The sequence below is a fragment of the Ascaphus truei genome, chromosome 2 (genome assembly GCF_040206685.1).
Source record: "Ascaphus truei isolate aAscTru1 chromosome 2, aAscTru1.hap1, whole genome shotgun sequence".
In the NCBI taxonomy this organism is placed as follows: domain Eukaryota; kingdom Metazoa; phylum Chordata; class Amphibia; order Anura; family Ascaphidae; genus Ascaphus; species Ascaphus truei.
This window is the reverse complement of record NC_134484.1, coordinates 21,089,614-21,106,676: the sequence shown is the minus strand read 5'-3', so window position 1 is coordinate 21,106,676 and position 17,063 is coordinate 21,089,614. Positions and strand designations below refer to the sequence as shown.

Sequence of the window (17,063 nt, the reverse complement as noted above, 5' to 3'; positions counted from 1 at the left end):
GAGACACGCGCTCCCGGCCGAGCACACTGTCCCTGGCGCCAAACCACCACCGACCATCTGCTGTGATGGAGGCGGCAGTGTGCGGGCAACGCGCGCCCCCGATCCGTCAATCGGGAGGGGATCAAGCGGCCGCACCAACGGCTCCTAGAGATCACACTCTCCCCCAGGCATCGCCACTTGGATTAGGACGGGGGGCGGCTCGCAACCAGCAAGCGCACGGGGATCGCCCCCCCCCCACCGTGCCGGCATCAACCGCGCAGGCCCAACCGGACAACGGGACTCCGGGTAAGGGACCCACCGTGCCGAATTATTTCAGCTGATGGGGGAGAGTGACGGGCGTGTGCGTGTCACTGTGTGTGTGTCACTGTGTGTGTGTCACTGTGTGTGTGTCCCTGTGTGTCCTTTGGCCCGTCACTCCGCCTCAGGCCAATGAGAGGGGGGTGGGCGGGCCAAGGGACCAATGAGATTTCCCCTAGGGACACCGGACATCCGGACAGGCATACAGTGCTTTCACTAATATAGTATAAGTTTGGAGAACCCTCAGAACCCCTATACCAGTCCCAGGTGACCTGGACATTTACTGGGTATCCCCATTAACTTAGGGACCCTTTGACTGTTTCAGGGACACCTCACATCCCTATGCCCCCTTTTTCTTTCTGGGCTGTGCTGAAGCAGGGACCCTTAGGGGTGAGGGGAGATATTACCGAGACAATGTGTCTAAATGCATCCAGGAATCTGACCTGATTCCTAGGTACATTTTTAGGGGAACCAGCAACTCTGGGCCCTGACTAGATAGACACAATCTGACAACACTTTCTCCAACCCACCCACCCCCCTCCCCGAAACTCATACCACAGCAATCCCTGCTTGCTGGCAACACTGGAAAGGTCAAAACACAAACATTCTTTAATGTCGCATAATTACAGGTAATGCTTTAACAACAGAAACTGTTCATAATACTGCACTCCTCCTTAGGCCTGGGACATAGTACAGTATGCGGTGCTGAGCCGTGCTGAGCCACGCTGAGCAGATGCACTTACCCCCTGCATCTGTCATCAGCGCGGCTTTAGCAGCCGCTTCCGCATGCGTGCGGAGGCTCAGATATTTTGAGGAGACAGGCTTGCTTGAATTTCGGCGCTGAGGGGAGCGGAGGAGTGGTCACGTGACTGAGAACAGCCAATGGGAGCGAGGGACTAGCCCCGCCTCCTGTCACGCCTCCGCCCCGCCCCCAAAGCGCGCTCAGCGCGGATCAGCGCGGCCCGAGGCCTTATAGAAGTTTGCTGCTGGTAAAAAGATATGAGCAAAACTACACTTGCAGAGGCCGTGTCCTGGTTCCTGTGCTGAAGCGGTGGATCTCCAGCGTAACTTCAGCTCCCTGTTTCCTGAGGCCTGCTGCCCTTCCCATAGCAGAGGCCTGTCTCTGAGTCCTGAGTTCTGCAGCTCTCTCTCCCCGCACAGGCTCGTTCTGGACTCCTGCGCTGAAGCATTGGTTTCCAGTGCTGCCTCGCGGTTTGCCCACTCCGGTCAGCCTTCTCCTTCCTGAGACTGGCGCCATGGGCCGTGGACGCCACTCGCGTAAACCCCGTTCCCGACCTGCAGCAATTTCGCTGAAGCAGGAAGACCTGCTTGATCTCCTGTTGCCGACTCCCTGCTTGGACTACGTTTACCATGATGTCTCCAATCCTGACCCTGGCTCGTCCACTGACTACGCTGCTCTCTCCAGTCCCGACCCTGCTATGTACGACTACGAACTGCGCAATCCGGATCAGCCTGCGCGGTCTAAGGTCGGTGCTTATATAACCCCACCTCAGCCACGCGGTCTGACCCTGGTTTGTGGCGAGCACAACCGTGACAGATTGTCACTCAAGGAAAATATTGTAAGCAAGCTGTAAAGGAGAACAGCGGGAGGTGCGTATGCAAAAAGCACCTCACTGATAGATGATGGTACAAAAATAGTGTTCTAACCGGATATGTACTTAGTGCAGCCTGCTAGAGTGGATATTAAAGGCTAAATATTTGCCTAATTCATTAATAATAATAATAATAACACTCTATACAGAAGAGTAACAATAACAGATATATTCACACTCTATACAGAAGAGTAACAATAACAGATGGTCCGTGTGAGCAACGTAATTAAAAACAAATTATATCAAAATTGGGCTACAATGTAGCTAGGAATATATGACTGGTGAATGGAGATCCTAGATTAATTGTATTTATAACTGACGGTCAAAGTATCCATTCAACAGACTGGCAGTGGTATATAAATACATCAAATTACCAGAGCCTAATGAGAGCAGTATATAAGGAAATAAAATGCTGCTCAGTTACTCTATGGTGGCAGCGGTAGCTAGATAATAGTTGAATAGATAATAGTTGTATCTGATTCGTGTACATAGGAAATAAGTTGTTTTATATAGTATGTAGTCCCAGCGAATAATATAAAGATACATAACCCTAGTCAGTATATAGTATTTGTAGCCATCATTGTAGTGTGGAACCAGAGATGATGTGTTTCAGTTGTTTCAGATAAAAATTAGAATGGGTGTCTGCCTCGTAATGCAAGCAGTTCACAGCTCCGGTAACCTAAGCTCCACCCGGCGTGGTGTATTAATGAACACCACAGAACGTGAGCTGCCGAGTGGAGTAGGCTGACTGGGTATCTCTCATACAAAATGGCGGCTCTCCACACTGAAGGTACAGAGGGAGGCTGCCCGCTACTGTCTGCACATCACCGCGCTGTCACACGGGATGACGTCATAGAGTAGCGCCCACCGACGATCGTTTCGCGTTACACTGATGCTTTCTCAAGGTGGCCCCGTCTTCACAATAGCCGGAAGTTTATATAGCCAGGCGTTGCTATAGCAACAATAGTATAATGCCTCTCTATAAGTAAGTATAATGCCTCTCTATCAATTAAAGATATATTTCAGTCTTATAATGTGTTTTGTGATTATTAATAGATGATGGTAGTCTGACTGAATCGAAGCCTTTATCAGGAAACTCTTAAGTTGTAAGATATGTTTCAGACAAAAGTATCGGAGTAGATGTATAAAGGGAGGGAAGAGATAATACTATGAGGAATTATTGACCAACAGAGGATGTACAATCTGAGGATTGTAAAGAATACATGATGGTAAATGACGCTAACAGCATAACAATAAAATTCAGAGACTAATGTATAGGTAAATGATTTGTACATAGACAAATTTCAAAGATGTATTATATCCGGAAATAACATAAGCATAAAAAAATGCACATAAATTAACGCATAGAATACAGATCTAGATGTTATGAGGGTTTTAGCCAATAAATGGAGCAAACATAAAACCCTCATTGAGTCCCTGAGGATAGAGGGTACCCAAAGTATAGATCAATTTAGCCTCCTTTTTGAGTAGCTCTCTATCCCAGTCTCCTCTACGGATGTTCTCAAGCAGTTGATCTATGCCCTTGAAACGTAAATTTGACAGATCGCCTCCATGGGCACCGTTGTTATGTTTGGCAAGTGGGGTGTCAGCCTTGTTCCCAACGGTCCCTATATGTTCAAAGACCCTGCGTCTAAATTGACGGCTAGTCTTCCCCACATATTTCTTGCCGCAGCTACATATAGCTTGGTAGATCACCCCAATGGTCTTACAGTTCACAAACCTTCGCATCTTGAAGATTCTAGTATCGTCCCAGTTACCAAAAGTTTTAGAGACTTGAGCGTACTGGCAAGCACGGCAACCCTGACATTTATAGTTGCCTGGAGATCTTTTATCTAGCCAGGTTCCTGTAGTAATAGGTTCTAAATGGCCGTGAACAAGGAGGTCTCTAATGTTTGTAGATCTTCTACTGACCATAGTGGGTCTTGGCTGAAGGACCTCCCGAAGGTCAGTGTCCTCCAAAAGGATGTCAAAGATATTCTGCCATTGCCTATTGTATGTGCCAATTAGGCGAATGACCTTACGCTCTCGTGATTTTGGATTGGGATTCAACAGAGATGCATGTTGTGTTCTTTTATCTCTACTATACGCTTTTTTAACGCTATTTTTACTATAGCCTCTAGTGAGGAAGCGCTGGCGCATAGATTGAGCTTGTTGTTCGAATTCCTCTTCATTAGAGCAGTTTCTTTTCACTCTTAGAAATTGGCCAGTTGGAATGCCATGTATGAGGTTTTTAGGGTGATGGCTGCCGGGGTGGAGGAGACTATTTGTGGCTGTGGACTTCCGATGGACTGTAGTCTCAATTCTCCCATTCATTCCACGCGTGATTTTAAGGTCCAGAAAGACAATACTATCAACACCGATTTCATATGTTAGTCGTAGATTAAGTGCGTTCTGATTCAGTTTTTTGATGCATTCGACAAAGTGCGCACGCGGACCCCTCCAGAGGATAATGATGTCATCAATATATCTCACACAAAGAATGATATGGGTAGTGTAGACATCATTATCCTCTGAGAATACTATTTCGGCTTCCCACCATCCCAGGTACAGGTTCGCATAGGATGGGGTACAAGTAGTCCCCATTGCTGTCCCCTCTACCTGGTGATAGAGTCTATTGTTAAATAGGAAATAGATCTTTGTTAGTACAAACCGAAGTAGTTGTTCAATGAATTTATTGTGATTCGTATCTAGTAGGCCCCTTGTTTTAAGAAAGTACTGTGTTGCATTTATACCATGTTCGTGTATAATTCTCGTATATAGGGCCTCAACATCTATACTGATAAGTAATGTTTCATTATCGATCACAATATCATCAATTCTTGTTAGAATGTCTTTGGTGTCTCTCAAGTACGACGGGAGGGACACCACGAATGGTCTTAATACTTTGTCCAGATACACACTAGCTTGTTCGCTAAGGTTGTTAATACCGGAGACTATTGGTCGTCCCGGAGGTGGATTCTTCCCTCTCCCTGATCTTTTCCTTTCCCTCTCATTTATTACTGGTATAAAGATAGGCCTTACATATAGAAAAACAAAAAGAACGATTCCTGCGCTTCTACCAATTAGGCTAAAAAAAAATACTAATCTCATGAAAAAGGGTTATTTGGTTAAACTCTTTGGCCAAAGCATTTATATGCCTGCTTGCCACAACAAGGCATAACCATATGCAGGTACCTACACTAAATATATGTAATAGTTGTCCCATGGACTGTTGAAAAAAATGTGTGAAAGCCCTGAAGGGGTTAAATAAACATAAGCTTATGTGAGTAGTGCAATTAAAATCTGGCTAAAGCCAGTAACACATACCTTACTGAGAGGCTAAACTGTGGGTGCACAATTTTTTTCACCAGTCCATGGGACAACTATTACATATATTTAGTGTAGGTACCTGCATACGGTTATGCCTTGTTGTGGCATGCAGGCTTATAAATGCTTTGGCCAAAGGGTTTAACCAAATAACCCTTTTTCATGAGATTATTATTTTATTTTAGCCTAATTGGTAGGAGCGCAGGAATCGTTCTTTTTGTAATGCTTTTACAACAGTTGGGTCCAAGAGCTGACAATCCTGAACCCCAAAACATGGGTCAGAGGTAACCAAACGGGCGTATCCTTTATTAGTGAGCCTGGCTACTTCTTCATCGTCACAATATATATATATATATATATATATATATATATATATATATATATATATATATATATATCACAACAAAACAAAAATTTAAGGAGCGCCTATTATTACAACCTGCCTAACTGTGAGCAAGTTAGCTACTGTGTTGAGACAACCTATGGGGTGGCCAGAGGGGGTATTAATTATAAAATGGATCCTATGTTATAGGGGTAACACATGTTAAGTAAAATTAACTTTAATAAAAACTACTAAAAAAAAAAAATTATAAAAATATATATTAAAAAATACATAAAAATTATTGAAAAAACACCAAAACCTTAAAAAACATAGAGTCCAGTTCCAATAAAGTGCATCCAGGTAATGGCAGCCCGTTTAAAAGGGATCACAACTCCCTTGTAGATACCTATGAAAGAAAAAGAGAAAAAAACAGGCGCACACCTAGTGCATTAAAGTAAAACAAACAATTTATGGAACATTAAAAAAGACAAATGCCCACTCACAAGTCAAACGGTAAAATAAAGCAGTTATGAGATTGGCTCTCATATGCCAGCAGTAGCGTCCGGATCAGCAATGGAGACCTGTCCTACACGTGTGGCTCAGTCTCCTTCACCGGAAGTGACGTCCTCCCGGTCGTGTGCCCCGCAATAGGAAATCCCTCCGGGAACCACAGCCTGTGCCCTAGCTTGCTTGCGTCTGGCTGCTGCACTACCAGGAGTGGTAAGGATGTGTCCGCTTTTCTTGTCTGGCTCGCCGCTCTCACACTGCAATCCAAGTAGTCCGCGATAGCTGCATTCAGTGGGAAAGTGCCTCCTCCGTCTTAGCCACGCCCAACGCGTTTCGTCATCAAAGATGACTTCTTCAGGGGTGCCCATTGGCTGTGACCCCACAGTACTTATAGCAAGGTCAATTTGCATACATAATTAGGAAAACAATTAAATCGTTAGTTACATGATTTGATACACTCCATAGGTCTAAAGTTACCTTATTGCCTTAATTCTTATGGAATGATTATAAAGACACCACTACTTTTGCAAAAGATGAAACATAGCTCATTTGTATATGTATATAATTTACTTAAATGGTTTATCACAAACTAAGGAATGAATTTAGGATAGAATTAGGATGGAATTCAAATTGATAGTTGTAATAGGACTTAGATAACAATTGTGATGGCAAGAGAGAATGTTTAGACATATAGTTTGTAACTTAAATGAATTAATTGATGATAAATTACCACACAATTTGATTTAACTATTTATTTCTAAATTTAAATCTAGTTACTCAAATTCTCAAGAGTTGGAAAAGGATAGTGACAGTGAGTATTAAAATACCTAGTTTTCCCAACATATCATTTAACATGGCAAACAATAAGTATTCCATTGCAGGGTAAATCCAACCTCAGTGAAAATCACATCCATACCTGTAATTGAATTATCAATGCAAAAATAGATAACTATTTGAATCAGAGGTACAGCAATAGTTGTTACTTACCAAGGACAGAAGAAATATCAAAACGATATGTAGAATTTTGGGTGTATAATTATATGTATTGTAACTAATATGTTACCTTATGTAAGTGTAAATGTATAATAACTATAATAATAATAGTGTATAGTAAGTATAAATGTGAAATAACCGTGTTGAATATGCGGAAGTGAAATATATGTATGTGAATGTGACTATTAAAAAAGTGTATGAATAATATCTATGAATTCTTGTTATTGTGTATGTAAATTAAATATTGTTTATGTGTGTGAACTAGTAAAATAATAAAGTGAAACAGTAAGACCAGTTCCTGGACCTGAATAGACACATCAAAAATGTGATGCAATATAATATACAGTGAACAAAAATAATTTTATTGGACAATACATATAAAGATCTGACATGTCACTGTAGTTCAGAGGGAGTGCTATCAGAGCACTCAAACCAGACCTCCGAAGGATCACCCACTTTGAGTGATCACACTATAGTGCTAATGTCAATATGATCATTATGTCCCTTTGGATGCAATGTATCCAAAATATACATCCAGTAAGTCTCCCTCATACACAGTCTTTTGAAACGATCCCCACCCATATAGGTGGGAGGGATAAATTCAATGCCCATAACTCGTAGGGACCTAGGATTTTTTGAGTGTTCATTACAATAGTGGCGGGAGAGATTGTGTGTTTGGCACCCATTTATTATGTTTCTTCGATGTTCTAAGAACCTCGTGCTTAAAGCTCTTGATGTGCGGCCTACATATTGTAGACCACACTCACATGATATCAAGTAGATGACATATTCACTGAGACAATTAATGTACTCTGCTATATCATGTGAGGTGCCATTAGAGTAGGATTTAAATTTATTTGTTTTAATCAAATGTTTACACGTTAGGCATCTGCTTCTCCCGCATCCAAAGTTCCCCTTAACCCTAATAGGGACAGAACCATCCATTTTCAAATTATTGACTACCGTAGATGTTTTTAATTTGCTAGGAGCAATTATGGTTTTGATACTCCTCGCTTTCCTAAAGATAACAGGAGCATGTTTAGGCAAAAGATGACCAATTTCTGGATCGCTGACCAGAATATTCCAATGGTCATTCATTATTTTTTTAATCTGTATGGCAGACTGGTTAAATTGTGTAATAAATTTAGGCCCTGATCCATGGGATTTAACCTCATTTTTATTTTTTGTTTTTCTTTTTGATTTTTCCAGCAAAGTTGCACGATCCAGTAAGCTGGCATCTAAAAAAGATTTATTAACAATTGCCATATCGTAGCCTTTCTCCTGAAACTTAGATGAAAGGTCTGTGCCCTGGACATAGAAATCTTTGTCCAAAGAACAGTTGCGTCTTAATCTGTGGAACTGACTCTTTGGAACCTTATCTAACCATTTTTTGTAATGATTGCTACCATACTGTAGGTAGCTGTTTGCAGCCACAGTTTTAAAATGCGTTTTGGTCTGAATAACATTCTGAGGACCCACAAATAACTCTAGATCTAGAAATATTATGGTATCTGGGTGAATATTGTATGTGAATTTCAACCCCATTTGGTTATCATTGAAGGATTCCAAAATCCCCTCCAAGGTGCCCCTCTCACCATCCCAAATAATGAGGATATCATCTATGAAGCGGCCATAGAAAACCAAACCCGCCCCCAGCACAGCATCCCCCCACACATGGGTATTCTCCCACAGTCCCATATAGAGGTTAGCATAGCTCCTAGCATAGCTCCTAGCAAATTAAAAACATCTAAGGTAGTCAATAATTTGAAAATGGATGGTTCTGTCCCTATTAGGGTTAAGGGGAACTTTGGATGCGGGAGAAGCAGATGCCTAACGTGTAAACATTTGATTAAAACAAATAAATTTAAATCCTACTCTAATGGCACCTCACATGATATAGCAGAGTACATTAATTGTCTCAGTGAATATGTCATCTACTTGATATCATGTGAGTTTGGTCTACAATATGTAGGCCGCACATCAAGAGCTTTAAGCACGAGGTTCTTAGAACATCGAAGAAACATAATAAATGGGTGCCAAACACACAATCTCTCCCGCCACTATTGTAATGAACACTCAAAAAATCCTAGGTCCCTACGAGTTATGGGCATTGAATTTATCCCTCCCACCTATATGGGTGGGGATCGTTTCAAAAGACTGTGTATGAGGGAGACTTACTGGATGTATATTTTGGATACATTGCATCCAAAGGGACATAATGATCATATTGACATTAGCACTATAGTGTGATCACTCAAAGTGGGTGATCCTTCGGAGGTCTGGTTTGAGTGCTCTGATAGCACTCCCTCTGAACTACAGTGACATGTCAGATCTTTATATGTATTGTCCAATAAAATTATTTTTGTTCACTGTATATTATATTGCATCACATTTTTGATGTGTCTATTCAGGTCCAGGAACTGGTCTTACTGTTTCACTTTATTATTTTACTAGTTCACACACATAAACAATATTTAATTTACATACACAATAACAAGAATTCATAGATATTATTCATACACTTTTTTAATAGTCACATTCACATACATATATTTCACTTCCGCATATTCAACACGGTTATTTCACATTTATACTTACTATACACTATTATTATTATAGTTATTATACATTTACACTTACATAAGGTAACATATTAGTTACAATACATATAATTATACACCCAAAATTCTACATATCGTTTTGATATTTCTTCTGTCCTTGGTAAGTAACAACTATTGCTGTACCTCTGATTCAAATAGTTATCTATTTTTGCATTGATAATTCAATTACAGGTATGGATGTGATTTTCACTGAGGTTGGATTTACCCTGCAATGGAATACTTATTGTTTGCCATGTTAAATGATATGTTGGGAAAACTAGGTATTTTAATACTCACTGTCACTATCCTTTTCCAACTCTTGAGAATTTGAGTAACTAGATTTAAATTTAGAAATAAATAGTTAAATCAAATTGTGTGGTAATTTATCATCAATTAATTCATTTAAGTTACAAACTATATGTCTAAACATTCTCTCTTGCCATCACAATTGTTATCTAAGTCCTATTACAACTATCAATTTGAATTCCATCCTAATTCTATCCTAAATTCATTCCTTAGTTTGTGATAAACCATTTAAGTAAATTATATACATATACAAATGAGCTATGTTTCATCTTTTGCAAAAGTAGTGGTGTCTTTATAATCATTCCATAAGAATTAAGGCAATAAGGTAACTTTAGACCTATGGAGTGAATCAAATCATGTAACTAACGATTTAATTGTTTTCCTAATTATGTATGCAAATTGACCTTGCTATAAGTACTGTGGGGTCACAGCCAATGGGCACCCCTGAAGAAGTCATCTTTGATGACGAAACGCGTTGGGCGTGGCTAAGACGGAGGAGGCACTTTCCCACTGAATGCAGCTATCGCGGACTACTTGGATTGCAGTGTGAGAGCGGCGAGCCAGACAAGAAAAGCGGACACATCCTTACCACTCCTGGTAGTGCAGCAGCCAGACGCAAGCAAGCTAGGGCACAGGCTGTGGTTCCCGGAGGGATTTCCTATTGCGGGGCACACGACCGGGAGGACGTCACTTCCGGTGAAGGAGACTGAGCCACACGTGTAGGACAGGTCTCCATTGCTGATCCGGACGCTACTGCTGGCATATGAGAGCCAATCTCATAACTGCTTTATTTTACCGTTTGACTTGTGAGTGGGCATTTGTCTTTTTTAATGTTCCATAAATTGTTTGTTTTACTTTAATGCACTAGGTGTGCGCCTGTTTTTTTCTCTTTTTCTTTCATATATATATATATATATATATATATATATATATATATTTTTTTTTTTTTTAATTTGTTTAGAGAGACAGCTTTAAGAGTATAAAAATAATTGCACTTTTTTAAACTGTTTTGCCAGAATAAATGTGGGTTTGGATCCTTTTCCAGACTTGCACAAGCACAGTAACAAACAGTAAAATCAGAGGGCGCTTTGTAAATCTGTATATAGTTACACATTTTAAAGAGTAAACATTATTTAAATTATTATTATTATTTTTTTAAATATATATATATATTTTCTCGGACATTTTTTTTATTAGAAATATCTTTTTTAGATTTCTCTTTGTGCAACGATACAACTTGCATGGAGGCCACGTGGTTAAACAGGCTGATAGAAATGGATACAGTACTGCAGTAGCAGTTCCAGCCGGGATTAGAGGATCACGGGAGTTGTAGTTCTATTGCAGTCACACGTCTTTTGTTTTTTTGTTTTTTTTTAAATAACTTTATTGTTCCCGCTCCATCGCGCACAGGCGGAAGATGGCGGGCACGGAAAGCAGGTTGGTGTCGCTGCCAATGTCCCGGATCAAGGTGATCATGAAGAGCTCGCCCGACGTGTCCTGCATCAACCAGGACGCGCTGGTGCTGACCGCCAAGGCCACGGTGAGGACGGGAGGCGGAGGAGGGTGGTGTTAGGCAGGTAATGAGGGCAGCTGCAGAGAGAGGGGCAGCTAATGGGTGCGTGGGGGTAATAGAGAGAGGGGCAGCTAATGGGTGCGTGGGGGTAATAGAGAGAGGGGCAGTTAATGGGTGCGTGAGGGTTAAGAGAGGGGCTATTAATGGGTGCATGGGGGTAAAAGGACAGTTAATGGGTGCGTGGGGTAAAGAGAGGGGCAATTGGTGCGTGGGGGTAAAGAGGAGCAGGTAATGGGTGCATAGGGGTATAGAGAGAGGGGCAGTTAATGGGTGTGGGGGGTATAGAGAGAGGGACAGTTAATGGATGCGTGGGGGTAAAGAGAGAGGGGCAGTTAATGGGTGCGAGGGGTTAAAGAGAGAGGAGCAGTTAATGGGTGCGAGGGGGTAAAGAGAGAGGAGCAGTTAATGGGTGCGAGGGGGTAAAGAGAGAGGAGCAGTTAATGGGTGCGAGGGGGTAAAGAGAGAGGAGCAGTTAATGGGTGCCGAGGGGTAAAGAGAGAGGAACAGTTAATGGGTGCCGGGGGGTAAAGAGAGAGGAACAGTTAATGGGTGCGTGGGGGTAAAGAGAGAGGAGCAGTTAATGGGTGCGTGGGGATAAAGAGAGAGGAGCAGTTAATGGGTGCGAGGGGGTAATGAGAGAGGAGCAGTTAATGGGTGCGTGGGGTTAAAGAGAGAGGAGCAGTTAATGGTGCGTGGGGGTAAAGAGAGAGGAGCGGTTAATGGGTGCGTGGGGGTAAAGAGAGAGGAGCGGTTAATGGGTGCGAGGGGGTAAAGAGAGAGGAGCGGTTAATGGGTGCGTGGGGGTAAAGAGAGAGGAGCAGTTAATGGGTGCAGGGGGGTAAAGAGAGAGGAGCAGTTAATGGGTGCGTGGGGTTAAAGAGAGAGGAGCAGTTAATGGGTGCGTGGGGGTAAAGAGAGAGGAGCAGTTAATGGGTGCGTGGGGGTAAAGAGAGAGGAGCAGTTAATGGGTGCGTGGGGTTAAAGAGAGAGGAGCAGTTAATGGGTGCGTGGGGGTAAAGAGAGAGGAGCGGTTAATGGGTGCGTGGGGGTAAAGAGAGAGGAGCGGTTAATGGGTGCGTGGGGGTAAAGAGAGAGGAGCAGTTAATGGGTGCGTGGGGGTAAAGAGAGAGGAGCAGTTAATGGGTGCGTGGGGGTAAAGAGAGAGGAGCAGTTAATGGGTGCGTGGGGGTAAAGCGAGAGATAGGCAGCTAATAGATTAGAAGAAGTGGGAAGCGATGTGCGTAGATAACGTGTTCAGAAATAGATATGTCTGCACAGCGTCCGCCATGAGTTCAGGTTGGCTGGGAATTGGGGGACATGCCACTTCTTATCGGCCCTTCATATTATGTTGCCCAACTCCACGTTACAGGTATCCCATAGTTGGGGCAAAGAGCAGCACCTAACCATACCTTCTATCTCATTGGCAACTCCATTATGTTTCCCTGCTTTGCAAATGTGAGTCCTGAAAGACTAACTTGACCCATTCACCTCCATACATGCAGACCGCTTTGCCTGCAAAGGGGTTAAATGCACATGTGTAATACCTCAAACAGTGTCCGGCTTTGTGTGTGGCAAATGGTCAAGTGACTACTCGGGGATCACCTGAGAGAGAGAAAGCTGCCCAGGCAAACCCAGCGTGTTCTTGGTTAGAAAGACAAGGGTTTTGAGCGGTCAGTTACAGACAATAAGAAAGAGGATGTGCATAGAAAGACTTGTGTGAAGATGGTTATGGGTTATCAGTGAAATAATTAAAGCGCTCCAGTATTACAAGGTCTCCCTCTTGTTTCTCCTTGTGGGTGAGCGGAAAGGTTACCCGGCCTGTTACCTGGAGGAATCTCTTGACTGGAACTGTAATGGAATCGTGCACCGTAACAAGTACTACAGAATATACCAAAACAAAAAATAGACAGCACTCAAAGGGGCTTAAACTTAGATACAAATGGTGCAACGTGGAATAAGGAGGAACCCTATTTCCTCCACACAATCAATAAACACAAAACAATGTTCCCAGCACTCATAAATAAGTGACAGTGGAAAAAGGAGCAAGCCAAACTAATTTAATCATGAAAAGAACACAAACCCCCAAGGGGTGTAGGTCAAACGCAATGTGCGCTATATGTGAAAAGGGAGGAGCGGGAGAAGGGAAGGGGAATCTCAGGATTCAAACTGGATCTGGCTATAAAGTAAGGTCAAATAGACCATTTTGTGAACTGACTAAGTTGGACTAAACCAGGGGTGGACAACAGCAGTCCACATGGGCCACCAACAGGTCAGGTTTTCAGGATATCCCTGCTTCAGCACAGGTGGCTGTCATTAGAGCCACGTATGCTGAAGCAGCGATATCCTTAACCTGACCTGTTGGTGACCCTTGAGGACCGATCTAGGATGTTTGGCCTCGGCCGTTTTGACCGTGACCAAATCGCAAACCGGTGCTCCGCCGCCAGAACTGCTCAACACAGGTCGCTTTGCCGCCGGTCACCTCGCCGCCATCCGCCATCTTCAAATGCCCCTAGCCGCAGGGCACCTCGCACGGCCGCTGCTCCAACTGCATGTGTGAGCGCGCCTGTGCGTGCGCACCAGCATGACATTCACGCGACTGCCTGAAGCTAGGACACATTTTAAAATTTGCCGCACTGAGTGTCCTGTTGGTGCGCACGCACTGGCGCGCTCACAAATGTAGTGGGAACGGCGGCCGTGTGAGGTTACCTGCAGCTGGGGAGATCCAAGGACAAGATGGAAGGCGGCGAGGTGACCTGCGGTGAGTAGCTCTGGCGCCGGGTTAGTGGTGATTGGTCAAATATCCCATTCCGTTGAGGACTGGAGTTGTCCACCCTTAAACTAAACCTTCAATATAGCTTCATGCAACTATCCATAATTTTTCTCACTCCTATGAGTTGATGCACTGCAGATGAGGAAGATTTGTCTATAAGACTGAAATGTTGGTTGTTATATGAAGTGATAAATTGGTGTTACATTCAGAGCCTCCGGGCTTTATTTCAATGAGGAAGAAGCATGAATTTCTCTGCAACCTTATGTTCCCTTCCTTTCTCTGTGCAGGAACTTTTTGTTGCCTATCTAGCTTCATATTCTTACAAGCACGGAAGTGGCAAAGATTCAAACACTCTGACCTACGACGACTTGTCAAACACTGCAGAGGAATCGGAAACATTTCAGTTTCTTGCTGGTAGGTTGGTAAAACGTACAAGAATGTCCATATTGTGGTGAAGGACAGTGGTACTCGGATTCTGTCCTCCACGACTGTTAACCTGATATGGTTTACGGGCAATATATACCCATGTAAATTGTCGGCTAATTGGTTAAGAACGTTAAGCTGTTCTCTTGGTAGAACTGAGCTTGAGCAGCTGGATCAGTACCACTTCCAGCCCATGTACTCCGTACTATCTTTGTTAGCTTATGTCCCTTTACAGATTTCACTATGATCTGCATCAATGCTGAATCCTCAAGGATTGCAAAATTAGGAATATCATTAGGTTTGGCCTAATGTGGCAACCAGAAACCGAAGCTAAGTAGTGCAAAAAATGTTGTGTGTCATAGGGGGACCCAATACGTGGAGAAATGTGTTATGCTAACAGCCATCGAAAAGTAAATCGGTCTGGGATTTGTAATACACAATGATTTACGGTTACCCAAACAATGGGAGATGTCATGGAGGACGTCTACAATGCGCGGATTGCTTTATTGGATGATCGGTGTCGGTGCCATACTCTCCCTCTTCCTGTCGGCGCCATGTTCCAAGTTCCGCCCGAACGGAGGAGGGAGCTGCAGAGTACCCAAACCGGCGCAGGATCGCTCCTTTGCGTTGGAGTGAGAGGGCGGGTCTTACCTTTACCGACCGGGGCGGCCGACCTCCTACAGTGTCACGTTGTCATGACGACAACGTGACGTGTTGCCGTGAAAACGTGATGTTGCACGAGGTGGGTGGCTCTTCAAAGAATTGCCACGGCCGGTAGGTATGTACAATCCGCCCCTGACATCTACCATGGTGACCAAGCAATGAATGTAGGCAACTGTACACGAACGTTGGTGGTCCTCCAGTTCTGTTATCCTTTTTGTTTTCTCCTTCAAGATATACTACCAAAGAAAATCTTAGCCAGTGAGTACCTGAAAATGTTACAGAAAGCGGAGAATGGTGACGATGACGATGACGACGACGACGAGGAGGAGGAGGATGATGATGATGATGATGACGACGACGAGGAGGATGATGATGATGATGATGATGACGACGAGGAGGAGGATGATGATGAACATTAATCCCTCATCCTTGGACCCTGGTGTATTTTTTTTGTATATGGTTCTACAGGACATGTTTCATATGGTTTTCTTTTTCCAATTACAGAATTATTTTTGTATATCTTTTTACAACTGCTAATGTCTTGTGTTTAGGTTATAAAGTATATTTAAAAAAAAAAAGGTATGTGAAAGCAATGATTCATGCTCACGGCCTATTTACTGAAAATGCATAAAGTGACGCTGAATATGATTTCCAGGGGAAAGTTTTTCTTCTGGTTTGATAGGACTCCTGAATCACATTATTGGTGTCCTCAAACACTACAAAATCAGCATAGGACTTAATTGAACTAATTACAGTGGTATTTATTAGGTTAAAACTAGATAAGCGATGCCATCAAAAACAGAGTTATTTATTGAATATGTATAGTTTATGTGCATAATTTGATGTATTTTTTAAAGTGAACATTTCAATAGCCATCTCAAATTCCAGCAATATCATTTCCCTTATAGCGTAAAAAAGGGGATGCTGCTTTATGTACTTTTAATTTATATCTATCGCCTCGAACACTCCTTGTGGGAGCTAAAAGCCTATTAGATTTTCTATGAAATATCAGCATTTTACATTCATGAATCCGTTATTAACATAACGAGAACCACTTCTGACCACTCAGGATTCTGAGAGTAGTTCTATAGAGGGACGGAAGTTACCGAGTTATTTGTCAATTGATCAAGCCATCCATAAGAAATAACAAATTTTATGCTTCACTTCACATGAGTGTCTGGTCACAGCTTATTCTGTTACTCCGTATTCTCTCTGTATCTGCAAGTTTCCAAAACTATTCCGCTTTTCTTTTCTTTCTTTTTTTTGAGCTGCAATCCTCTTATAAAAAATAAATCCCGTTACCTTTTTATAAGTAATTTATTTTATGTCTGTAGATGTCTCCTAAACTTCCTTCCTAACTGGAAGTCATATTATGGCTTTTTCAGATGTAAGGCGTTTTCCAGCGCGAGGTGGCGTCTTTTATAGCAGAAGATGGTTTAGTAAATAAGGGCCAGCGTCTACTGGGGAAAACTCCAAAAACTAAACTTAAGTCGGTAGATGGTGAGATTTTATTTATTTAGTGTAGGATTGTGATTTGGTCATTATAATGAGCTTTTAAATAGGTTAAAAATGGGGTATTTAGATGAGGAAAGCTGTACTTGGCTGTAAGGCTTCCACAGAGACTCAATGAGGGGTGTGGGGAGGGGGGTCATTTATCAAAGTCTGGCTG

At 42.6% G+C, this 17,063-nt stretch overlaps 1 protein-coding gene across 1 annotated transcript; it reads left to right on the top strand.

Moving 5' to 3' along the window:
* The first annotated feature begins 10,680 nt into the window (after positions 1-10,680).
* On the top strand, positions 10,681-16,695 carry CHRAC1 (chromatin accessibility complex subunit 1). The gene is made up of 4 exons (XM_075581778.1): positions 10,681-10,771; positions 11,376-11,505; positions 14,596-14,722; positions 15,626-16,695. The coding sequence occupies exons 2-4, from the start codon at positions 11,383-11,385 to the stop codon at positions 15,811-15,813; spliced, it is 438 nt and encodes a 145-aa protein (XP_075437893.1). The 5' UTR covers positions 10,681-10,771; positions 11,376-11,382; the 3' UTR covers positions 15,814-16,695.
* The last annotated feature ends 368 nt before the right edge of the window (positions 16,696-17,063 follow it).